Here is a 25,883-nt window from a genome sequence, read left to right on the forward strand (position 1 = left end):
GACCTGATAACATGCGACAGCTTCTTTACATTAGAATCGTCAATACCTCTACGACTCTGGTTCTTTTCCCAACAATGGCCAAGGTGTTCATCTCTGTGTCTTCGGATAACGCCCACAAAGGTAATGACACTTTTGACCCTGTCAATTCACTCAGGGTTGCATCTACCTAGCTACAATTGCCCCCGCCCCCACTTCTCTTTTTACCTCCGTGAACAACCCCCGCTAATCCCCCATGGAACCACACAAACCGCCTACTGAAGAAGCGTTCTCCACCTGACCCATCTTCTGCATTAAACATTCATTCCGTCTCAGCTCATCCCGTCGATTTGCTCTTTCGTAAATCGCAAGACAAAGCTAGGACAAAGCTGCAAATTCAGGAAACCCGCAGAAAGAGAAAGAAAAAACAGAGGGAAGGGGGTGGGGGGCGGCGCGGGGTCTGCCTGTCACCTGGCTTCAGGGCGCTGGGAAAGGAGTGGGGCGGGCGCGTAGGACCGTCCTCCCGAGCAACGCCAACTCCCACCACAGCTCCCTCCCCTCACCTCGATCTCGCGGATGTTGTTGGAGGTGACAAAGATGCCAATGCCAATGGGAATGAAGATGAGGCCGATGATGAAGAAAATAGGTAGCACCGTGCCAGCCGTAAGGATGGGCTGCCAAGCTGGCAGCCGTTGCTGTTTGAAGGCCGTGTTATCCGGTCTCCGAGTCTTCGCGGTGCCCCCCGGAGCACAAGGGGGCCCACCGTCCACTTCATCCTTCGCGTTATAGTTCATCGCCATCGATCCCCGGGGCACCGCTCCGCCACTTGCAGGTGGACCACCCAGGCGGCCCGCCGGCTGACCCTGACAGGAACCGCTCGAGCGCCGCTGCCGCCGCCGCCGCCGCCACCAGGGCCACCGCCACAGCCGCCTCCGCTGTAGAGCGGAAGAGGCGGGACACTCTTCCGCCAAAGGCCGCGGACAGGAAGCGTAAGTCGGCTGGAGACGCCAGAGGGAGGGAGAGAGGGAGGAGGGAGAAGAAGGAGGGACAAGGGGAGGGGAAAGGGGAGGAGGATAGAAGGGGGAAGGAAAAGGCGGACGCACCCTGATCATCTGTCCTGTGACGGACTCAGCCACCCGATCGCGAAGCTACATTGGCGCATGCGCGGCCCTAGAGCTAGGGGATTCCGAGCCTGCGCTGTAGGCGTATCTTTGCTCTGTTGGCCGTGGCTTTAGTTAGCACACACCTGCCTGCTACTCTGGTTGTAGTGGCGACTGCAGGTCTGGATTGCCAGACAGGTTTTTCTTTTTACCTCGAGGGTTTCTCTGAAGGGAGTCGGAGCATTTAAAGGCGGCCTCAAGGGGGATTGAGTCGGGGGAGAATTAGCAGTATTTGCTTAGGTTGTAAAACCGCGAGTTTAATTAAATAAATCGCTATTCAAGGTGCAATTATAAACTTGGAACACAGGTGCGTAACATGTACCCCTTTTGTCCTAAAGTCAAGAATCAATAATGTGACTTAGCCCTATTATCTTGCCTCTAATTAAGCGATTCTCACTTATTTTTTCTCTATTGCTGATTCTCACGTTACTTTCCCCCTTTTCTATGTCCACCTTTCTCTTTTGCTCATTGATATAGGAAGTGTTTTGTAATAGGCTGTAGCTTTTTCTCTTACTGTTGTAAAAACCAGGACATATAGCATTACTACAAAATAAGATACCCCGTAAACACTTTAAAAGTGCCAGATATTTAATGACCCAAGGAAATACTCGTGATGTAAAAGGTGACTAAGTCAGGATATTAGAGTAGTGTAGCGACTGTAGAAGTATAATATAGAGCGGAACTAAAAAGTGAATAATGGTAACTCTGTTGACCGGATGAAGGATTTTTTTTTCCTGTTTCTTTGCACTTTTCTGTATTTTCCAAAATTTCTATAATAGGCGTATGTTATTTGTAAAATTTAAACAATTATATACAATCCACATTATACTGACATCTTTGAAATCTAGGCCAGAGAGTAAGTCGCATCATTTGAAAATAAATTACTTTTAGGCTTAGTCTGCAGTAATGCCTTAAATAAGTTAAACTGAGGAAAGAGAAAATAAGGAGTGCTTGGTCCTCATAATTTACAGTTAGGCCGGGCACCGTGAGTCACGCCTGTAATCCCAACACTTTGGAAGGCCGAGGCGGGTGGATCACCTGAGGTCAGGAGTTCGAGACTAGCCTGGCCAACATGATGAAACCCCGTCTTTACTAAAAATACAAAATTAGCCGAGTGTGGTGGCCGGGCCTGTAATCCCAGCTACTCGGGAGGCTGAGGCAGGAGAATCACTTGAACCCGGGAGGCGAAGGTTGCAGTGAGCCCGAGATCCGCCGTTGCACTCCAGCCTGGGCAACAAGAGTGAAACTCCATCTCAAAAAAAAAAAAAAAAATTTACAGTTAAATTTTTTTCAAAATGACCACAAGTCTAAAAAATGTGAGCCAATCACATACTAGGCAGAGTTTAGAGTGATACAATACTTGTTGCCCTCTAATAACCGACTTGCTTGGGTTTGCTCTTACATGACATTCATGCTCACATTCTTAGCACTGCTGACATACTTAGGTCTATATTTTGTTTTGATCTGTTAAGTTTACCTTCAACCCCAGGCTCAAATAGGAAACAATCTATCACAGTTAATGGAGAAGTCATGGAATCCTTTTATTTTGCTAAGTTCTGTTAGTAAAAATGTATGCCAAAATATGGGCATATTGCAAAAGTACATATAAGGCAGGTTTTTCCTCCCCATTTCTGCCTATATCATCATGCCCACTAAATTTGATCATTTTTTAATATTTTGCTATTCCAGCACTCTGTATAAATGGTCATTTTACCTTCATTTTTTGGTTTTGTTCTAGTGAGCTGAGTGATTGTGATGTATTTATCTGCTTCCTTTTTCTTTATTTTTGTTTGTTCATAGGAAAATGAGTTAATCCCTTGTCTCTTTTTTTATTAGAAATTCCATTTTGACTGAAACATTTATAGAACTGAAACCTCCTGAGATTCTTCTCTAAAACTTAACATTTTCAGATGAGGTCCAGATGGATGAAATTGCTTTTCCAGATGTCTTGATATCCCTCCATTTCATTTTCTACTACTGTATTCTGCCACCACAATATGCATCTTTACCCAGCTGAAACATTTTTTTCAGCTCCACATTATTATCTCAGGGGACTCACAATTTTGTGATTTTCTTGGTCACATTATTTTATGATAGTCCTTACTAGGTGGTTTTTCATTTAATCTGCTGAAGTAGGAATTTTCAAAAAGCATCATTCAGCATTTCTAGGGCAACAGAAGAGAATAGTTCTCACAATGGTTTACCATTTACACATTTTCAAACTGATTGCTAGGAGCGACTGGTGTGTGTGTGTATGTATGTTGATACATTTAGATTACACTTACATTGTTCAAATGATTGTTCATGTGCTGATTCTTGGTAAAAGTGGAATTTGTATGGCTAAATGACATTTATTAATGCTATCAGATTAACATTCTAAGTATGCAGTCAATGCACGAGCCCCAATACAAAAGTGAATCCAAAATGATAGAACAGATGCAAGCCCAACAATCTGAAAAGGTGGATATATTTAGCCTTTGGATGGGAAGTTTTATACAATTTTCATTTTTTAGTTCAATTGCTGTGTTGTGCCACTGAATTCAGTAACCAGAAACATCTAAGAAAAAAATACAGAAGAGTAACTATTGGGTATCTCTGGGAACAAGGAAGAGGAAACTGCAGCTGGTCTTTTCACTGCCTAACCAAAGTAGATTTGCCACACAAATATGATTGTTGGGTTCCTTTTATGTTTGGTGCTACTGTAGCTCTCTAGCTTCTAACCATATTCAACCATTTCATTCACATCTGTAACAAGGATATTTTAAAAAGTTGAAGAGGGCCGAGAAATGTGTCATAGTTTTTACCATCATGAGTTTCAGAGAAAGTTCTTAGTGACTGGAAATGGTTTGAATTATTTTCAGTGGCTGGGTCATATTTTTGCAGGAACAACAACAACAAAAATATCTTTTCCTTTTCAGTTGACCATGGCAGCTTGGTGGAACTGCAAAATGTTCATTTTTAATTATCTCAGAGGACTTTTAGGAGAAAGAGTAATGTAGAAATTGTATAATAAACTTCATTTCCTGTATTTATTGCATCAGATATTGATTCAAACTGGGTTTTAAAAATTACTTTTTAAAATTGACCTTTTCCTGATTTTTATGTAGTGTACTTATGGAATACTTTCAGTTAGATATTTAAGAAACTCCCTTTGTTCTCACACTGAGAGATTGACTGATTAGCCTGAGGTCATTGGTGTTGTGATAGAAAATTTTGCAAGTTCTTGAATAGCCAGTCAGTAATCAGAAATACAGTCAAACGAGATATTTTAACGGTGAGTGTTATTAGAGGAAAGAGCAATTACACCAAAATACTTTAGTAGACAGCCTAATAACTTTGTTTTGGATGGAAATAAGGCTTCATTTCTCATAATTCCATACTTTTTGATTTTGGTTTTTTGTTTTCTTGAGGCACTGTCTTACTCTATCACCCAGGTGGGACTGCAGTGGCCCACTGCAACCTCCACCTCCCAGGCTCAAGCGATTCTCCAACCTCAGCCCGCCAAGTACCTGGGACCACAGGTGTGTGGCACCACAGCCAACTAATTTTTTGTATTTTTGGTAGAGACATGGTTTTGCCATGTTGCCCAAGCTGGTCTCGAACTCCTGAGCTCAGGCGCTCTACCCGCCTTGGCTTCCCAAAGTGCTGGGATTACAGGCGTGCCCAGCCGATTACATACTTTAAATTAAAGAATGTAATTCTCACAAGACTTCAGACTTCATGACTTCCACTGCATAGAATCTCTCAGTTGATTACATCCCCATGGCACCTATTTTTTCATTAGGTGCCATCAATTATAGATAAGGTCTTTTTTTCAAATATGATGTTGCCATCTCTAGGTTAACAGCCAACTGATATCTGTTACATGTATAGCAGTTAATTTCTTTAAAAAGGGGAACAGAGGAGGAAAGAGGCTTAGTTTACGCCAAGAGAATCGTCAAGAGATACAGCAAAGTAGATATTTTTAAAATGTTAATTCTTTTTTTTTTTTTTTTTTTTTTTTGAGACGGAGTCTTGCTCTGTCACCCAGGTTGGAGTACAATGGCACGATCTCGGCTCATTGCTACCTCCGCCTCCTGGGTTCAAGCAATTCTCCTGCCTCAGCCTCCCGAGTAGCTGGGATTACAGGTGCCCACTACCATGCCCAGCTAATTTTTGTATTTTTAGTAGAGACGGGGTTTCTCTATGTTGTCCAGGCTGCTCTCGAACCCCTGACCTCAGGTGATCCGCCTACCTCAGCCTTCCAAAGTGCTGGAATTACAGGCGTGAGCCACCGCACCCAGCCTAAAAACGTTAATTCTTTATAATTATATGTTTGGATCATTTTTAGACTTGATTTAAATTTATACTTTTCTATTTTTCAAGTTTTAGAAAGCCAGCGTGAGAGGGATTTCATTTCATCATGATTTTTTTTTTTTAAACACTTGAGTCACTTGAGTCATTAAAATAAGTCCAACATATTCATGAAGTATCTTCACAAAATGGACTTAAATGTGAAAGTCAGCTTTTGTTGAGCCTCAGAAATCAAACATTGGGCCAGGCCTGGTGGCTCACGCCAGTAATCCATCCCAACATTTTGGGAGGCTGAGGCAGGCAGATCACGAGGTCAGGAGATCGAGACCATCCTGGCCAAAATGGTGAAACCCCGTCTCTACTAAAAATACAAAAAAATTAGCCGGGTGTGATGGCGGGCACCTGTAGTCCCAGCTACTCAGGAAGCTGAGGCAGGAGAATCGCTTGAACCCAGGAGACGGAGGTTGCAGTGAGCCGAGATCGCGCCACTGCACTCCAGCCTGCACTCAAAAAAAAGGAGGGAGGGAGGAAGGAAGGGGAAAGGATATTTTGTCAGCACTAAATATTTATGACAACAAAGGCAGGCAGGCAGGCAGGAAGGATATTTTGTCAATAGCACTGAATATTTATGACAACAAAGGCGAAGACCAAGGGTTTCCCTCTGACCAGCACACCATGAGGCACAAGATAGGTTCAACAGACTGTTTCACAACATCATTTGTATTGTCACTGAATCTTCTGGGAGGAGAAATCTGCACTCGCTGTCTTTGCTTCCTTAACCCAGTCACTCAGCAACCCACTGCTCCCTGACTTCACACCTCACCTCCAGTGAAACTGCTTTGCTAGCTAATCCCCACTCATCCTTCAAGATTCAGGTCAGTAGCCAATTTGAGGAATACTTCTTTGACCCCTTTGATGGAGTTAAGAGCTGCTTTCAGAGCTCAAGGTAATGTATATATGACGTCTGTCCTTGCACTTACTGTGTAGTATTGAAAAATATCTGTTTACATCTGTCTTTGTTACCAGATATAAATGAGTTCCTCAAGGTCAGAGACTGTTTTTATGCATTTCTATATCTCCAACACCTGGCAAAGTGCCTAGGCCGTAAAAGGTACTTGATAAATCTTGTTGAACTGACCTGACCTACTCTGAATGAACCCACATTTTAGTGGGAGAGACAACTTGCTGACAACTGAAATATTATATAATGAAGTCAGTGCCACACAAGATGTGTGTTCAAGGGGTTATAAGAGCATTGAGGAGGTACCACATGTTGTCCCCCTTACAATGTCAAAAACTGTGAGGAAACTGGAAATAAGGTCAGAGTTACATTGTGGTTCTCCACGTAGGAGAATAGAGAAAAGAGAGCCTTATGCTAATATTACATGTACTATAAATACTAAGCAACACTGTGTACTCTGGGTGATCATGTTCTTTTCCTGAAGCAGGATCTCAGCAGATTATGGTGACCATGCAAGCAGACATCTCTGGTGCCCTCCATTTCTGGGAGATAATCAGTTTGGTGTCCCACCACCTGCTTATGTCAATGCTCCACGTGGGCACCAATACATGCCCCTTTGTGAAGCAAAAATGAGCGCATTTCTCTCAATAAAGCAGTATAAACCATCTTGAGGCCTGATAAAACTCTTGTCTTTTCAAAGGCATACCTTCCCTTAGAATCAGTGATTACTGAAGGTCTTTTCTTATGTAATCCAGATGATCTGCCTCTGAAACCTTCCATGGGCACAGAAATTTCTGCAAGGAAAGCATCAGCAGCCAGAATAATTTGGTGAGGCAGATTTGGCACAGAATACCCTGACTGAGGTATTGCTCCCAAAGGAGCAATTCTCTGGGGTTAGGAGTCAGTCGTTAGGTGCCTACAAAACACCCTGTTATTTTGACTAAACCTGCCTTGCTATCAAGGAGAAAAAAGAACTGTGCACTGAAAACCAGAACGGCCAAAAAAGAATGCGGCTGTGGTCATGGAAAAGGTCCTTGAATAACAGGGAAAGGGAGACAGGGCAGTTGAAGGAAGGATAGGAAAAGGCTACTTCCCAGCAGGAATTAATAAACTAATGTTTTTATTATTTAATAAGAGAAACCCATTCCCTTGTTTCAAATAAGGCAAAGATAAGTTAGGATTGGATGTAGCTATAGATCACTATTTCTGGCACAGGCTGATAAAAATAAAGGAGGTCAGAACACAACCCCACTCTCACCCATATCCCACTTTGCAAAAACCATGACCCAACTGCCTCTGTAGATACTGGACTGTGGACTGCAGGCGAAGCCTCAGGAGCCTTTGCTCTACTGAGTGATCTACCTTTAGATTGACAGCAGCAGCTGCGGAGTAACATCTGAATGTTGATTGACAATGCAGTTTGTGGGAATAAAGCAGGGAGGGAAACCCTTTAACCAGTTTCCATTTCTTGGTGTCTTGAAGTGTTCATCTTACTAAAGAATCAAACCGTGGTATAATCCAGAGGAAGAGCATCCCTCATCCTGGCAGCCCTGCTATACCACATCTGCTTATCCATAGTGAAAGAAACCATATTTTTAAGAAAATATGAAATACAGAGATGAAAACTGTTTTAGAGCAAATGATCTTAAATAAAAAGAAGGTTGCGTACTCATTTTAAATGATTTTAATTTTCTGAATATTATGTTCCAACTCAAGATATTGCACAATGCTTTAATATTACACTTGTTATTTTTCTCACACTAGTGAGATTTTGATAAACATAATTGACTTTGGAAGTAACAGAGAATGTTTTCATTGGTTAAATAATTTCAATGACCTGTGAGGAACTGAAAGCAAGCTATTACATTCATATAAAAGATAAGTATATATCCATAAATTCACTTGGATTCAATGAAAAACTCATGTACTTGATAAAACTTAAAGGAAACCAAATTTTTAATGGTGCAAAAATAGAATGTATTTTTTAAAGTTTTCAGTGTACTTTTGCTTTTGAAAACCCTTAGACCTAAAAGAATTCTAAGAATATCAGGCCACATTATAAACCCCTTATTTGTAGAAGCAAACAGTTGATAATTTTAAAACAAAATCTAGATTAAATAAATATAGTTCTTCATTATTAAAATAACAAAATCTATGATGGTAAGGTAAAATTTTCCTAAATAATATAAACAAAAAAGGACACCAGAAAATAAATGTATCATGTTATGGCATCTTTAAACATTTCTGTTCAAATGTATGGATCTACAGCATTTTCCCTAGGTAACACACACAGTTGTTATCACATTATTATGGAATAAATGCTGAAAAATTAAGAAAAAAATACTAATGGTCACTAGGCCAAAGTCAATTCCAAAAAACTCTCAATTTTTATAAACTTTTATTATAGTGATTTTTATTGTATTACAACAATTTTTTTCTTTTTTTGCTTTGCTTTGTGATTCATATTTTTAGCAGAGGCATAGCACTGGAGATAAAGAAGAGGAAATATGCCTCAGGTGCCAGTTGTGTTTTTTTAACTACCATTTTGCACTTTTGCTATTTTTAGACTTGTTGCTTATCAGATTCGTGAACACACCCTACTTTTGCTTTTTTTTTTTTTTTTTTTTTTTTTTTTTTTTTTTTTAAATTCATTTCCAGGAAAACTCAACCACAGCATTAGGAGAAAAGGCAAAAACTTTACATTGCCTGATACACCATTTTTTCTTGCTCTGCCACTGATTTTTAGTAGCTGTGTATTACTGAAGTAGTGTTATTGTCTCTATTAATGCTTAGAGATTACACACCATAAATTTTTTTATGGTCATCCTAAGATACAATGAATTCTTCACATTTTGTGAAAATCATAGGCATCTGACAGCTGGTGTATTTATCTACTATCTTCACCAAACTCGAATATTTTATAAGATACTTGAGAAAAGCTCTCTACCAAAGATATCCTCATGAAACACTCTCTTATCAGAAAGAAAAGGGTAAAATTACGGATTACTTCTTGAACTAGAAACACTGATTATGATTATATTTCAGAAAACAGTTACAATTATTTCATTAAAAATGATTCTCATTTAGATTGATGATTGGAGACTTATTTACAAGGAAAGATAGAGAAATTTTATGAGCCTAGGATTGTGCCAGGATTGCATGTGAGGGCAGTTTTTTCAAATGGATATGCATGTTGAGATGTGACTATTTATGATCTTATTTTCTTATTCATTAGATAAGGAGATGATCAGTGTTTTCTGGGTTTTTTTGTTGTTGTTAATTTTGCATATTCTCTTACTTCAAAATTAATCTAATTAATTTTATTTGTGTGTCGCCCAGATTGCTTTTGGGTTTAAACAGAGGACTTAATCATAGCATGGACAGAAAAAGCTCAGCATCTATCTAAATGACTCTAATTGCACCATCATCCTCATTGTTCTTGTAAGTTCCAAGTTCATTATAAATCCAGGGAGGAAAAAACCCTTCAAATCCAAATATACATACATTTCTTATAGTATTTTAATTTAAATCAAGAAGTATTTAAAATCTTATCCTCTAACATTTTCACTATTAGTATAATAAAATTCCCACAAGTTGAGAAAGTTATTTGCTTCAAATACAAATCTAATATATCAGAATAATTTTGCCATCAGAGGTACAAACATTGGCAAATAGGATACTTAACTGTGAGTCAAAAAATATAACAGTCTAACTAAAACACTTTTCTAATTGAAAATGTCATTACAGTCAACATTTTCAGAAAACAAAACCCAGTAACAATTCTAAAAATCTTCACACATACACACTCCAGTTTTCTTAGTAACCAAAATTCTGGAAGATTATGTGATGTTTTCACAATCATTCAAGCTAGGGCAAGCCTACTGTAACATTTCTTTTACTTTTAAAAATTAAACATAATTTTAACATGTCATATAATTTACATGTTGAAAATGATTTGCCAATTTCCCAAGGTGTACCTTAAAACCTTCCAGGGTTAGATAGGGGAGGAAATCCAGCATTAATTTTTCTATTCCAGAGACTCAGTTTGGATGCCCGTGTGTGGGCTTCTGAAGCTGAGCACAACCTGTGGACTAGAGAAATGGGCCAGCAGTCCTCCTTGTGTGGCTTTTAGTTATCCTTGTGACACTCGGAAGCATGCTGTCTTTAATTTCAGTAAAGTTATATGATAAATGATTTCCACATTCAGAAACTGATGTGTCAACTCTAATTTATCTTTAAAGTTATCTTTAAAGACCTTAATAAAAACATGTCCATATTAACAGTCTTTTAAAAAAAAAAAAAAGTATATTACCAGGGTTTCAAGTTGGGACTTTAGATGCACATTTTCACATAAACCTAAATTCAACAGTAGCTCTGACATTGAGATTTCAGTAATGCATGTTGTGCTTTTTATCTTCAAAGAATATATTCTCATTGGCCGGGCGCGGTGGCTCAAGCCTGTAATCCCAGCACTTTGGGAGGCCGAGACGGGCGGATCACGAGATCAGGAGATCGAGACCATCCTGGCTAATATGGTGAAACCCCGTCTCTACTAAAAAATACAAAAAACTAGCCGGGCGAGGTGGCGGGCGCCTGTAGTCCCAGCTACTCGGGAGGCTGAGGCAGGAGAATGGCCGGAACCCGGGAGGCGGAGCTTGCAGTGAGCTGAGATCGCGCCACTGCACTCCAGCCTGGGCGACAGAGGAGACTCCGTCTCAAAAAAAAAAAAAAAAAAAAAAAAGAATATATTCTCTAACCTACCTGTAGTTATGAAAGTCTTTCAGAATCAAGGGGAAAAAAGTTATCGATCCTGAGATTTCTTGTACTACTTTTTCTTTCTGGATTTTGGGGTTTTTGTGTGTGTGTGTATGGGTTTGTCTTTGTTTTGAGAGTCTCACTCTGCCACCCAGGCTAGAGTGCAGTGACACAATCATGGCTCACTGCAGTTTCCATCTCCTGGGCTCAAGTGATCCTCCCACCTCAGCCTCCCAAATAGCTAGGACTACAGGCAGGAGCAACCAGGCCCAGCTACCTTTTTTTTTTTTTTTTTTTAAAGTAACTCTCACTGTGTTGCCCAGGCTGATCCTGAACTCCTGGGCTTAAGCGATTCTCCCGCCTTGGCCTCCCAAAGTGCTGGGATTACAGGCATGACCCACCATGCCCAGTCTTATTTTTTAAAAAGATACTGACATTTTAGGTCTGTTTTTATATTCAAGTTTTGGTTGGATTAGATTGTGAGAACTAGCTTTATTTCACAGTCCTTATTATAAGTCGTATACATACAAGTAAATAATTCAATCAGAAGTGTAATTGAACTGTCAGTCGAAGCTGTTCTTATTACCCTCACTGGTTAAACTGGTACATCTCCTTTTATGAATTTGTTCTATATAAAAATCAATTCATCCAAGGTTTTTGGCCCAGAACACCAGAAAGAGCAACTATAGAAACTGATTTTTAGTATTTAAAATTAAGCTTTTAAGTCAGAGCATTATTTGTTAGTATTGAACCATGATCAGAACCATAGCATTGTACAAGCAATAGTAAAACCTCTTCCAGAATCTCCTGCTTCTAAGTTTTACCTCTTGAATTTACCTCAGGAAATATAGTTGTCCTTTCTCTTTTTCAGAATTAACAAATTGATAAAAAGAAAATAATTATAGGTTACTATTTTGAATGCAACAATACCAACACTTTGAAGAACTGACAGTGTATTCTGTAGATATATGTGCCAGAGACTATGAAAAAGGGAAACACTTTAGGAAAAAAATTACATTACAAAATGTATTATAAAAAATAAGTTATACATCATGTGCCCATAGACCTGAAAGCTTTGCAAAAAGAAATTTCTTTTGGCACATAGATTGAATTGCTTTCTTGCTACATATTTTCATACTATCAGCAAGGCCATTTTCAGCTTTCACATTATATCCTTAAAAAAAAAAATCACTGGAAGTAGTAAAATATTTCCAGTAGTGATCAGTAGCATGGAGGACCTTAGTCATGAATGAGGGCTGTCCATTCAATAGGGATTCAGAGGTCATACACACACCCAGTATGTGCTTGGTTTACCATTTCATCTGGAGTTCATTCGTAACTGGTGAATGATGATGCTTTCTATAAAGAGAAAAAAGACATGGCATTTTCAATTAAACTGAAACTGAGAATCAAGCTATATCATTTCACTAAAAGATCATAAATGTTAAATAACAAAACCAACAAAAACTGGTACATGAGGCTAATAGACGCTCCTGCATTACTGTTCTTGGGCAATGTCTTTATATTGGCATATGTACTTTACCTCGAAATTTCTTAAAGCCCTTTAGAAACTACGTCTAATGTTCTGACAATAGTAGATCAGTTTTAATCAAGGTAAGAACTGAAAACAAAGATAGTAATTACTATATACAAACCCCATAATGAGAAACCAGACTATTTCCTAGAAGTAACTAATCTTCCAGCCAAACTTTCTGTTCTTAACAATGTTTATAGCCCTTCAATTTCTTTGTGTGTGTGTGTGTGTGTGTGTGTGTGTGTGTGTGTGGATTAGAGTTTTAATAAGGAGATATTATTTCTAAGAAGTCAATAAATATAGGTGACTTACTTTTGTCTCTGACTGCTTCTTTTTTGCATAACTATATGTTTATTATTATTATTATTATTATTATTTTTGAGATTGAGTCTCGCTCTGTCACCCAGGCTGGAGTGCAGTGGCACAGTCTCGGTTCGCTGCAAGCTCTGCCTCCCAGGTTCACACCATTCTCCTGCCTCAGCCTCCCGAGTAGCTGGGACTACAGGCGTCCGCTACCATGCCCAGCTAATTTTTTGTATTAGAGTAGAGACGGGGTTTCACCGTGTTAGTCAGGATGGTCTTAATCTCCTGACTTCGTGATCTGCCTGCCTCGCCCCCCCTATATGTTTTAAAATATAAATTTATTCTTATAAAAATAAATTTAAACTAGATTGAGATAGTAATTACAATAGTCCAGCACATTATGGATAATTAATATTTATATTCAGCTGGTTTTTCTTTTATAGTAACCTTTATGCCTTCATGAACATGTATCAGTATGACTCACTTCATTCATTTTTTGAGGCTGTATACAGTGCTAGGTAGGCATGGAACTACATGTATGACCAAATGAGACAGATTCCCAACATCACTGAGATTATACACAGCAGAGGAAAGAAAATTTTCAAACCTCAAATAGCTTCTTCACCTGAAAATTTTACTGTTAATACCTCCTTGTCAACATATGGTATATGTTGTGAGTACAGAAACTTATGTCAGGGTTTATCAATAACATGAAGAAATTTCTACCTATTATTTTCACATTAATCTCAAGTATCTAGTATTTAAGTTTTATTTTTACTTATGTAGTTAGTATATAAGTAAGCATTAATTAAATCATATTATGCCATAGACTTACAGGTTCATAGTAATTACACACAGTGCATGATTATCTGCCAAAAAGAAAATGTTTTCTTAATTTGGTGTCGTTAACTTTACCTCATGATGACCAATAGGTGGAGCTATTTCCATTTTGTCCCTCAGCCTTTTGGCTTGAATTTGAGGTAGATAAGAAAGCTAAGTAAGATGAAATATAGAATGTCTTATATACCTAAGAATATTTAGCTATGAAGGTTTTCTGAAGCTCTTAAGACATATATACTATATTGTACTATGCCAGAAGCCCTAATAAACCGTCTCATTTTTTTCATTGAAAAAATGTTCCAGCTTCAACCTCTTTAAATGCCTAAAAATATATCAAAATCTTCAGGCAAAAAAATTTAAATACTAATTAAATAACATGTAGTTAAAAATTAGCATCCAAAATAAAAATGATGTTTCTCACTACTTTAAAAAAAAAAAAAAAAAAAGTTCTGCAGTAGATTCCAAATAGTAAAAAGACCCAGGTCTCAAATCTCCCTGGTAAAATTAAAGTATCTCCAATTTCCTTCCCTTAAGAAAGCATAGATAAAGAGTGAAATCAGAATTGTTCTTATTGTGGATGTAATTCAGAAATCTTTTGCCTTTGCTTCCACGGTACAAAATAAGGGAATTAGAGAGCATCTCAAAAATCCCTTTAAGGGTTAACATTTTGTATTACTACAATACCTTCTTTCTCCTTCAGTGTGCAGCAGTGGAAATTTACAAAATACTAGGATTAAGGCAATTTAGAGTTGTCTTGTCTTAATCCTAGCATTTTGCACAACTTAGTTGCCTTGTCTTTTTTTTTTTTTTTTTTTTTTTTTTTTTTTGAGACGGAGTCTCCTCTGTCGCCCAGGCTGGAGTGCAGTGGCGCGATCTCGGCTCACTGCAAGCTCCGCCTCCCGGGTTCACGCCATTCTCCTGCCTCAGCCTCCTGAGTAGCTGGGACTACAGGCGCCCGCCACCGCACCCGGCTAATTTTTTGTATTTTTAGTAGAGACGGGGTTTCACCGTGGTCTCGATCTCCTGACCTTGTGATCCGCCCGCCTCGGCCTCCCAAAGTGCTGGGATTACAGGCGTGAGCCACCGCGCCCGGCTAGTTGCCTTGTCTTAATCCTAGCGTTTCGAAATCTCCATCATAGTAATAAGGGTCCGTACACAGAAGAAACAATGTCTTGGTGGACCAAAACATTTAATTACTGTATTTAAATTAGCAAACTCATAATCCTTGCATGCTATGTATGCTAATGCTATTAATCAGATTGTGTTATTAAATCAAATGTCTCAGAAATATTTGATAATGCTAAATAAGAGTTTATCTTATATAAATTGTACTTTAATAAAAGGTGGTATTTAATATTTATGTACATAAACTTTATTTAAACGAATACAATTAAGCCCCAAATTATGTTGTTTATATGGAGATATACTTCATTTTATTTCTAGAGATAGTGAAATAAAATCTATATGATATTGGCTGTATTAATTGAAACTTATTAAACAGATTTACTAAATCTATAGTTGCTTATTAGCTATGTTTTCCCCAAGTCTCAACTGAACTTACTCAAATAAGAATCACCCAGCCAATACACAAAATTGTGAGAAATTTTTAAAATGTTGCTTTAAAGCCGGGCTTGGTGGCTCACGCCTGTAATCCCAGCACTTTGGGATGATGAAGCGGGTGGATCACTTGAGGTCAGGAGTTCAAGACCAGTCTGGCCAACATGGTGAAACCCCATTTCTACTAAAAATACAAGAAATTAGTTGGGCACGGTGGCATGCACCTGTAATCCCAGTTACTCTGGAGGCTGAGGCGGGAGAACAGCTTGAATCCAGGAGGCAGAAGTTGCAGTGAGCCGAGATGGCACCACTGCACTCCAGCCTAGGGGACAGAGCGAGACTCAGTCTCAAAAAAAAATATTGCTTTCAGCCATTACATTTTGAAGTAACTCATTATACAGTAAAATTGTCTGAGGTACATGCAGTCCATGTTGCCAGCAAAAAAAAAAATTAAATACATTTTTAAAAATTAGTGCTTTGGGGATTAATGCCATTCTTTATGTAAAAAAAAGAGACACTTGATTTCCCAAGTCTCTTCCTGTCTTTTTATATATAGTACAATAAAATAATGTTGTAAATCTTATGAAGTTACAGATTCAATGAGCAAATTTTATTCCATCTCCTACTGTCTTCATTTCATCCCAGAACAAGATTCAAATATAGGTCATTTGGGGCCTCTAAAATAACCTCAGTAAAATCAGGTATATTTTTCATAACTTTTCTTCTTACAGATCATAATTTTGCACAAGTATCATAATTTTTCTTCTTACAGATACCACTTTTCTGACAATAGTGATTTGGAGAGCACTTTATAGGCAGATTGGAACCAAAGACCATAGGTATTTACCACCTCTGTCAGCAAACTCAAAATAACAAAGCACTTAAATTTGGGGCCCTCTGATATGAAGATGTTTAGTAACATAATTTCCTTTTTTTCCTAATTGAAAGTTTAAAAAACTCTAAATTTCAATGAACATATACATATGAGACACTGAGTTTTTATATATTTTTGACATTAGTGGCTTATAAAACGTACTTAGAGACAATTTCCCCTATATGTTTCTCTCTAGTGTTACCTTGATGTTTTTTCTTTAAGAAAACTTCAGGTAACACATTAAATACATTATTTGTTATTATGACATTATTGTGAAATGGTATAGTTTTTATTAAGTCTTTTAGTACACTAGCTATTGGATAACTTCCTGGAAAGGAAGTTCAACATGTTATCAATTCCTAATTACACTTGATTTCTGAGCTTACTAAATATTTATCCTCCTTGGGTGGTATCCCAAAACTACTAGCCAGTCATATGACTTGAGATCCAAAGCTGTATGCATGAGAGAGGATTTGGGGAGGCATTTGGGGGAGAATGTCTCCTGAGTGCAGAGTGAGGCAACCTCACAACAAATTAGAATTCTGTTTCCTCCCAGGAGGTCTCCTTGGCTGTAGAGTGGGAAAGATGTACTCCCTAAAAAACCAATACCTCCCTCCCAAGTAATTCATGTTTATACACTGCCAAACACTGCAAAGGAACACTTGAGCTCTAAATTAAAAACAAACAAACAAAACATTCTTCTCTAGCAAATAAGGCCACATCACTTTAACTAGCCTCTAAGCTCACATACTAAAGACAAAACATACCAGAAATTCAACTTATAACAAGATGTTACATCAGCAAAGGAGGACTGCTTTATCCATAGGAAGCTGTACACCAAGTTACAGAACAAAAACATGTCCTCTTGGATTTTGCATCAGTTTGCCTATATATAGCCTGCTTCCCATGTTCTGTGGCCCCCTACCCACCAGGGGCTCTGCCTAGAGGTACCAGGTTAGGGCTTGCTATTCTTCCCCTCCCCCGACCAACTACCAAACATCAGCTTTGAACCTACTGGCCTCAGAACAACTTGTCCAGTGCAAAAATGCCCTACATTCTATATACCGTTCAGAAGTACTTAGATATGATTTACTTTTAAGTTTCTCATTTTCATAAACTGCTTCAGGGTTCAATCCTGTTATTATCACATTCAGAAATTAATCAGAGTTCTGTTAAAACATCTGTTTTAAATAGGAAGTTCAAGAAACTTCCTCTCTTGATTTGGACTTGTATTCCTCTTTTGGATTCAGATCAGCTAATTAAAAATACTTCCGCTAATAGGTTCTGTCATTTGCTCTAGGAAACTTTTGAACCAGATGATACAAACTCTCTTGGGAGTTCTCAACCACCTAATAGTTTATTTGCTTCCTTCCAGCAGATTTCCCACTCTACCATCAGCCCAAATTATCCCCTTACCTCCCCAGGATGCAGAAGTCACCAATAATCATAGTCATAACTGATAAATTCTTTTTTGGCAAGCTAATTTCTTATCTCCAGCATAGATTGCTGTTTTACAGATACAAGCAAATTTGAATTAGTTCCCATATGTAACGTTAACTATAAATAAAAACTAAGTAATGGAAAAATAGGAAAGTATTTGAGCAAAGCATGCGGAGGTTCTACTTTTTTTTTTTTTTTTTTTTTTTTTTTTTACCAAAAACACCTTTATTCTTGTCTTCAAAGAAGAAGCTCTTTTCTTCTTTTTCCAGGATAATCATGATTAACTTACAAAAATGGGTACACACCTTCAAAGCACTTCCCTTTAACGGGAAACTTAGCTTTATGGGATTTAAACATTAGAAGATGGGGGGAAAAATTCCATTTTCTTGTCATTAAGAGACAAAACAGAATCTAGCATAAGTCAAGGAAACTCATTCACACTTCAGGTCCTTCTCCTCCAGGAACCAGCATTGTTATATTATTTCCATTTAGCAAAATCTGGTCTAATTTAGTAATCCTTCTTCCTTATGGTGTGATTTCAAACTCAGTGACATCTTCCAGTACCATATTGACAAAGTCATCAAATCCTAGAAGAGTACCAACAATTTCCTTATCACTCTTCATCACAATGTGAATTCTTGATCCTATACATTTGTCCATAAGCTCTAATGGCAGCAGCTGTGATGGGTTGGTAGTAGCGTTAGCCGCCGTGGCTACGCCAGAAGTGGGTTCTACTCTTTTAAACACAGATGGTAAATACCTAGGTTATTCTAAGTCTATGGCTAGTCACAGAATAGCATGCAAAATAACATTATGTGTGAAAACTGAGGTCACTGCACTTTTTAAATGAGGACAACAATATTCAAAATATTATTATAAGAACTTTTTCACATAGTTTCTATATAAATATCTTAGTAGCTAAAAATCATTTAGCAGTATTATTTTGACCCAGTGAGTATGAGTGTTTCAATCTATGTATGCATGTACACTTTACTCACTTGAAGTAGTTTCATCATATGAAATAATGAATAACGTACTAGGAGAAACTGAAAGAACTGATTTTTTGGTCCTGGTCTTATCATTAATAAGATGGTTAGACATCTGTATGCCTCAGGGCTTTTTAAAAAGGGTTTGTTGCTGTTTGCCTTCTTTAGTAATAGATAATTATCCTCTTGATCTCTAAGGTCTACTTCAGTTCTAACCAGTTCTGTGATTTTGCATATATGTAGCATTAGCAGAAGTAGAGAGGCCAAAAGTACTTTTACCAGATAAGTAATTAATCATTAGATCTTAGGAAAAGCATTGTAGCAGGATCTTGTAAGGTGCTTGCTAAACAATAGTGAAGCATATTATATTACGACTCTAAGGGAGAATGCCAGAATCATAAAAAATTATAGCTCCATGCTAAATCATAGGCCAAGGTAGGGTGATATGCCAAAGGTTACACAACCTTTTGGTGGTAGAAAAGAGTGTGGCTCCAGTCTCATGGTTTTCAGTTCTCTCAGGTATCGAGTCCATTTTTCAGCAGCCCTTCTTCTTTGGATATTCACCCTAATATCTATCCTAAATCTAAATCCTGCTTTTTGGTGGTGTTTGGTCCTTTAAAATGAGAGCCTCTAATCCTATTTTGAGGGTCCTTCATGAACTTGAAGAGCATGAGACAAACCCCTGAAACCTCCTCGTTCTTGAAGTGCCTTTGTGTTCAGCTGGGGGAGTCGGAAAGGGTGAGGAAAGGGCCATTTGTAACTCATGCATGTACTGTGTGTTTATACTGCACAGAAAGCTCTCAGGCCCCTTTCTTCGCAGGCATGGTGGCTTCTGAGGTGAGAACTCCCCAGTCCAGGACTCCTGGCTGTTTTGCATCCATCACCTGCTGTTGTGCCTTTGGAGGGAAATAGAAGTAACTTTCACCACCCAAAAATGACAGTACCTGGACTTCCTGTAATTCTGCCACCTCATTACCTGCATGTTCTCACACAGGACTTGTTAGCTGCTTCCATGTCATTCTCACTGGTTTGTGTTGCAAAGAGAGGAATCAGAAATAGCTCTTGCTTGCCCAACTTTCTGCCATTTTTCAGCTGCTAGTTTTGTTTATCTACAGTGAGTGCCAAGCTTTCTACAGCAGTGGACAGGCCTTTAAACCCCAGGATAGATTCTGAAATAATTGTTTATCTTCATAGAAGAGGTAATGTTCGTAAAATAGTCTTTGAACAGAGAAGGACACATCTGCCAAAAGAAAAATAGGAGAAAGGGCAATTCAGGGAGAAGGAACAAACTGAGCAAGTCAAGGAAGGGTGGCATGGCCTGACAGTCAAGCAATTATTTAAGCCTGGAGTGTGGGGGTCCTGCCAAGGGAAGGGAAAGGTGCTCAGAAGAATGGAGAAGTAGAGCCCAGTCACAGAGTGCCTCAAGTACATAGCATTGTATTCTGTGAGTAATGAGGAACTTTTGGGGGGTTTTCAAATAGAGATGATTATGATATGATATGATTTGATATGATATGATATGATCAACTTGCACTTTGGAAAACTGCAAGAATGAAAAATGAATCCTAGAGTTTTGAGACTGGAGATTACAAGACCAATTAGGTGGGTATCAGAGTAACCCAGATGAAAAGTAGTTAAAACCCTCAATTTAGGCCATGGTAGGGGAAATGGAGAGGAGGAATCAGCTGCTAGAGATGTTAGTGAATAAGCAGGACTTGCTGAATGAGGGCAGAAGGAGAAGGAGAAGCATAGATGGCTACCAGGTTTCTAGCTTGAGAGACTGAATGGGTCAGGATATCCCTGTTGAGATGGAGAATAATAAGAGAATGAGAAGATTTGGAGGAAGACGGGGCAGTATTGAAAATGGTTTTTGGACAAGCTGATTTGGAAATACACACTATAAAGATGGATACACAGTTGGTGATAGAAGTTTGGGAGTCATCAGCATCTGGGTGTAGATGAAATAACCAGAGCCAGCTTGTAGAGCAAGAACATGGCTTTTGATAGAGATGTGGGAAACATCAATCCTTATTGTGTATATATAAAATAAGGAGCCAACAAGGGAAACTGAAGCAGAGCAAAGAGGTGAAAAAAGCAGCAAAGCAAATTAGATATCTTGGTCATTGAGGGAAAAGAGCACAGCCTAACTCTGCCTTGCCCTTACTAGAGACCAGAGTTTTGTTTTCTGGAAAAACTGACCTAAGAAGTTCTGGACCCAGACACAAGAATGGGCAGCAGACTGATTGCAGGGGAGTAAAAAGTTTATACCTTGAGCTGTGAGATTCTCATCTTACCTCCCCTAACCTGTTCCCAGAATTCAGATAGTCTGCCTCAGAAAGGTTACTGGAGGACTTTTCCCTTTAAAAACTATTAGAAGATGTAAAGAGGAAGAGAGAGAAAGCGAGAGAGTGAGAGAAAGAGAGGATAGATAGATGACTGATAGATAGAGAGATATATTAAATAGATGATAGATTAGACAGATGATAGGCAGATCAATAGATCAATAGATAAAAGAAGTTGAATATAAGCAATCAGGGAAACAGATAACTCAACATAGGCAAAAGGGCAACAACTGTGCAGCAGGCCTAGAAAACAACCAGTCCAGACTGAATATGGAAGCAGAAGGCTGAATAGGATGGCTTCCAGGGAAAAATATGAAACTGCTGTGTTTAAGTGTTTGGAAAAATTACTGATAGGTGTTTGGCAAGTCTAATGGAGCATTTGAAAACATATATATATACATACATGGAAAACCAAGCAGATGAAAAATTAAAACAATTATTCTTTTGAAGGGGGAAATGTGGTAAGAGGAAGAGAGCAAAATCATAGTATACTACTTGGCTCAGCAGATAGTAATATTTATTTTTATTTATTTATTTTGAGACAGGGTCTTACTTTGTCACCCAAGTTGGAGTGCAGTGGCACTATCTCTCACTGCAACCTCTGCCTCTCAAGCTCAAGCAATCCTCCCACCTCGGCTTCCCGAGTAGCTGAGATTAAAGGGACACACCAACATGCCTGGCTAACTTTTTGTATTTTTGAGGCTGCAGTCTAAGTTTTGCCATGTCATCCAGGCTGGTCCGAAACTCCTGAGCTCAAGTTATTCAGCTGCCTCAGCCTCCCAGAGTGCTGGGATTACAGGCGTGAGCTACCGTGCTATATTTAAATTTAAATTTGCACTGCAAAACACATAAATATATAAATGTTGGCTGCTGATTTATCAAAAAGTTGAGGATGTAATCATATTGGGAAAATGAGAAAAAGGAAAGAGAAGGGATAAGTGAGAAGGTTAAACCTTCAACTATCAAAACAATAATGTGAAGACAAAAGAGATCTAAAATCTAGAAATAAAAAGTAACAGTATAAGCACCTTAGTTAGAAATATGGAGATAAATGCCAGAAGAAACAGCTAAGAACTGGAAGTGATTTTCTCCGGGGGACAAAACTGAGGCCTCAGGGAAATGGTAAGGAACATCTGTTTTCATTGTCTTTTAGCTCTGGCTTATATTTGAACTATGTATATGAATTTTTTTATTAAAAATAAAAAGTGATTAATGATAAATGGGAAGTGCGAGACTGGAGGCAGGAAATGTTGAGTGTTCTCTCAATAGCTCACCTTGGCATGGAAGGAGACTGGGCAGTAGCTATAGAGGACTGCATAGATGAAGGAGGAATTTTGCTAAAATGAGAGAGGTCAGAGGATAGCAAGTGAAAACGAGAAGTGGAAAGACCAGAGAACAAAGAAATAACCAACGATGAGACCCTAAAGGAGACAGAAAGGAAACATTATCTAGGTTGGGGAAATTTTGGAATCATATCTTCCTATTTCTTGGGAAATCCTCTCTATGCCCATCTCCTCATTACTCGTTCTCTCTCTCTGCCTCCAGCCTCCAGTATAAATGTGCTCTTCATATCTATAACCCTGTGTTTTTCCCAACGAGGAAAGTCTCACCCTTTCCCCAGTATTCTGAATCTGGGGAATGAGAAATTTAAAATTTTTACATTTCATATTCTTAAACTTGTTTTCATGTCTCCGAAATTATACTCTTCCCACACTACACATGAAAGCTATTTTTCACTTCTTTCTTGAAGACATTTGAGTAAGAGCTCTGGGTACACCCTTAATGAATACCCTAAAATCTCTAGAGAGAGCTCGATTGCCGCCCATCAACCAGTCCTCACTGGAAATACAATTGAAACACCAGTAGAAACTGAATAACTTAAGCAGATGACCTAGATATATAGCTCACATGCAAAAAAAATAATAAACACTCTTGGGGCTATGTCCCATATCGAAACATTTCTGGAATCGTGCATGTAAGGTGGACACCACCATAGTGTGCTGAAATAGTCAGCACCTTACAATTATTCTCAGGCAGTGAAGACCAGGGTCTCCTCTGTAGCTGTGTAGGTCGTGTCCTGCACATCCCTAGAGGGTACCAACGCACTGAAGTCTGTGGAAATGACCCACCCTTCCCACCCCCAAGTCACCCACCATCCCAAGATTTCAGGGTGGGGCCTGAGCAACAGCTGTACACATCAGCCACAGTGAGACCCCTTTTACTTTACTATGTGGTACGTTTCAGGACAGAGAAAATATTGCAAACTTTTAATCCCATTCACCCCTACAAAAGCACATTAAATTGCATCTTAAAAGTACTGTCTTCACAAAGGGAAGTTGGATTTGTAATACATTTAGTCCTCTACCTCCTATCCCCAGTGGATTTTATTTCTAATGTGTGGCTTAAAGCAAAGCTATCCAATAAATATAGAGTGGGCTCTAAAATTACAAAGAAAAACTGTCATGGTGGTTGTTCTTTATCATTTCTGAAAAGCAAATCTGTGTTGTTCTGCCAAGTTTTTTTAGCAGTTGTACTTTGTGGGTGGCTCTATTCCAATATCTAGATGTATAAACATCCTGTACACGCACTGTTAAGCCTTCAGAGCACTCTCCTGTAGATGGTATGGACTTCCTGGAAGAAACACCATAAGCATGATGTGAGAAGGTAAAAGCAAAAACAGCAGCAAGTGGCAATAAGATTATGATAAAAGTCACTGAAGAATGGCAGGTGGAGTCAAAAGGAATGTGGTGTTTTGTTCTTCTGACACCCTCATTTGCTCAAATACAATATGTTATGGTACAGTAACACTAAATACTTCACAAATGTCAGGTACACATTAGTAAAAACAGTGAATGTCTTCATTTTTGAAAGGGTTAAATGTTCACTTTATGAAAGAGGAAAAATCTTTAAAAAAAATGTAGTCAGTATTCCAAATGGCAATCTCTCTTGTTCAAATTTATCCAAAATCATAAAGCGTTCTTTCTCAGTCTCTCTCTCTCTCTCCTTTGACCTTGAAATCCCATTACTATGGCAGGTCTTTAACATGGCTCCTCAATTTTCTTTTTTTTCCTATTTTATTTTTTGAGACAGAGTCTCGCTCTGTCGCCCAGGCTGGAGTGCAGTGGCATCATCTTGGCTCACTGCAACCTCTGCCTCCCAGGATCAAGTAATTCTCCTGCCTCAGCCTCCTGAGTAGCTGGGATTACAGGCGCCCACCACCACACTTGGCTAATTTTTGTATTTTTAGTAGAGATGGGGTTTTGCCATGTTGGCCAGGCTGGTCTCGAACTCCTGGCCTCAAGTGATCCACCCACCTTAGCCTCCCAAAGTGCTGGGATTACAGGTGTGAACCACCATGCCTGGCTACTCAACATTTTGTAATACAATGTTGAGAACTGATGAGCAGTAGGCAACAGCGATCTGATTAAAGTGAATGTGAATACTATGAGGCATCTACATCTACCACCACTATACACAATTCAAGCCCAAGTTCTGCAAGCGATAGAAAATCTGGTGTGGAAAGGAACTCAGAGAAGAGCTTCATTATCATGACACATGTTGAATCATGAGATAAAAATCTAATCATACATCTTTTTTTTTATAAAGAATTACGCTTTTTCCCAAATATCAAGAACAGGTGCTATCCATATAATTTTGGAACACTAACATACAAAAATGGAAAACTAAAAATCTGTGACATTTTGCTATTGTATTTTTGTAAAGTTCACTCAGTTGGCTCAAAACTGTCAGCAAAGGTGCAGCCTACATGAGATCTTGTGTGCTAAGCTGTGGGTTACTAGCCTTGAACTCATTTGTGGTTATGTGGCTATGAAGCACAAAGCCCACCTTAACATGGTTAATCTACAAATACACCTGGCATTTTGCATTCACACTCTACTTCATGCTTATTAAAACATGCCTAAAAATGAAAGAAACTGATTCAAACAAGAGTAAAACTGAGAGAAATAATCCACTTCTCCACACCACACACACGCACATACACACCCAAATCATGAACTGGTTTTACACTTGCAAATCTATACTTAATTGAGAAAAATATTTGAATTCAATTAAGATATGTATGATGTCATTTTTTCCCTTGGCATTAATGTATCAGAATTTACTTTCTGCTAGTTTCTATCCATCACAATCACTTTTGAGCTATAAAAGGCCATTTGGCAGCTCTTTTCAAACTATTCCACAATTTAAATCAATTGCACACTTGAATAGAGCACGAGTCTGACATTAATGATTTTAAAATTATTGCCTAAGAAATTGTGGGAATCTTATGGAGGGGCTAAAACTTCTACAGTACACACAGACACACACAAATAAGTAAAACTCTGTTCTTAGGATTCCATATTTCATTTCCATTTTATTACACATTCATATTATTTCCTGAAATCATCTTAGAACCTTTTGTTTTTGCAAAATTTTAGAGGTCCAGGCCCTGTGATAGCTATGTGATGTTTTTTTCCAGCACATAAAGCAAATTCATGATGTGAAAGAGGCAAATGACAATTGTTAAAGTATGTCTTATTTCATAATAGAATTTTTTTTAATAAAAAATTATTGTGGGACAAGGTACATTAAATTTGGCTTGCAATTAGGAAATATGGGAGCCAGCCTTGAAGAGCATGTGGCTGAGTCCCCACATCTAACTGATGAGGAAACAGGCTCAGAGGGGTCTACTGATGGGTCCACTTGCTAGAAGCAAAACTGGAACTAGAAACCGCAGGAACTAGCCCTGGCTTCTAGGCAGCAAGCAATAGTTTTGCTAATTTTGTTCCCCAGCATCAAAGCAAATGCACAAAATAGGAAAGACACATGGTTATTAGTTGGTTATTTTATAAACACAATAT

General features: G+C 38.5%; 4 protein-coding genes and 1 pseudogene across 11 annotated transcripts in view; all 5 read right to left on the bottom strand.

Moving 5' to 3' along the window:
• The window catches only part of TMEM30A (transmembrane protein 30A), a 32,942-nt gene extending 31,819 nt beyond the window's left edge, over positions 1-1,123 (bottom strand). Inside the window, exon 1 of the mRNA XM_050786516.1 lies at positions 540-1,123. Within this exon, the coding sequence (XP_050642473.1) occupies positions 540-1,088 (549 nt within the window). The 5' untranslated portion in view covers positions 1,089-1,123. The remainder of the gene's footprint in view (positions 1-539) is intronic.
• The window catches only part of COL12A1 (collagen type XII alpha 1 chain), a 1,021,934-nt gene that overhangs the window by 207,074 nt on the left and 788,977 nt on the right, over positions 1-25,883 (bottom strand). The window lies entirely within an intron of this gene.
• Positions 1-25,883, bottom strand: part of LOC126952142 (cytochrome c oxidase subunit 7A2, mitochondrial) — a 1,153,643-nt gene that overhangs the window by 46,520 nt on the left and 1,081,240 nt on the right. The gene's annotated exons all lie outside the window — the stretch shown is intronic.
• The window catches only part of FILIP1 (filamin A interacting protein 1), a 200,570-nt gene continuing 183,636 nt past the window's right edge, over positions 8,950-25,883 (bottom strand). For all 4 annotated transcript variants that reach the window (XM_050786489.1, XM_050786485.1, XM_050786487.1 and 1 more), the window contains one exon: positions 8,950-12,504. In XM_050786489.1, the coding sequence (XP_050642446.1) occupies positions 12,475-12,504 (30 nt within the window). In that variant the 3' untranslated portion in view covers positions 8,950-12,474. The remainder of the gene's footprint in view (positions 12,505-25,883) is intronic.
• LOC126952145 (U6 snRNA-associated Sm-like protein LSm5) lies at positions 18,018-18,452 on the bottom strand (annotated as a pseudogene).

The sequence above is a fragment of the Macaca thibetana genome, chromosome 4 (assembly GCF_024542745.1).
Source record: "Macaca thibetana thibetana isolate TM-01 chromosome 4, ASM2454274v1, whole genome shotgun sequence".
NCBI lineage: Eukaryota > Metazoa > Chordata > Mammalia > Primates > Cercopithecidae > Macaca > Macaca thibetana.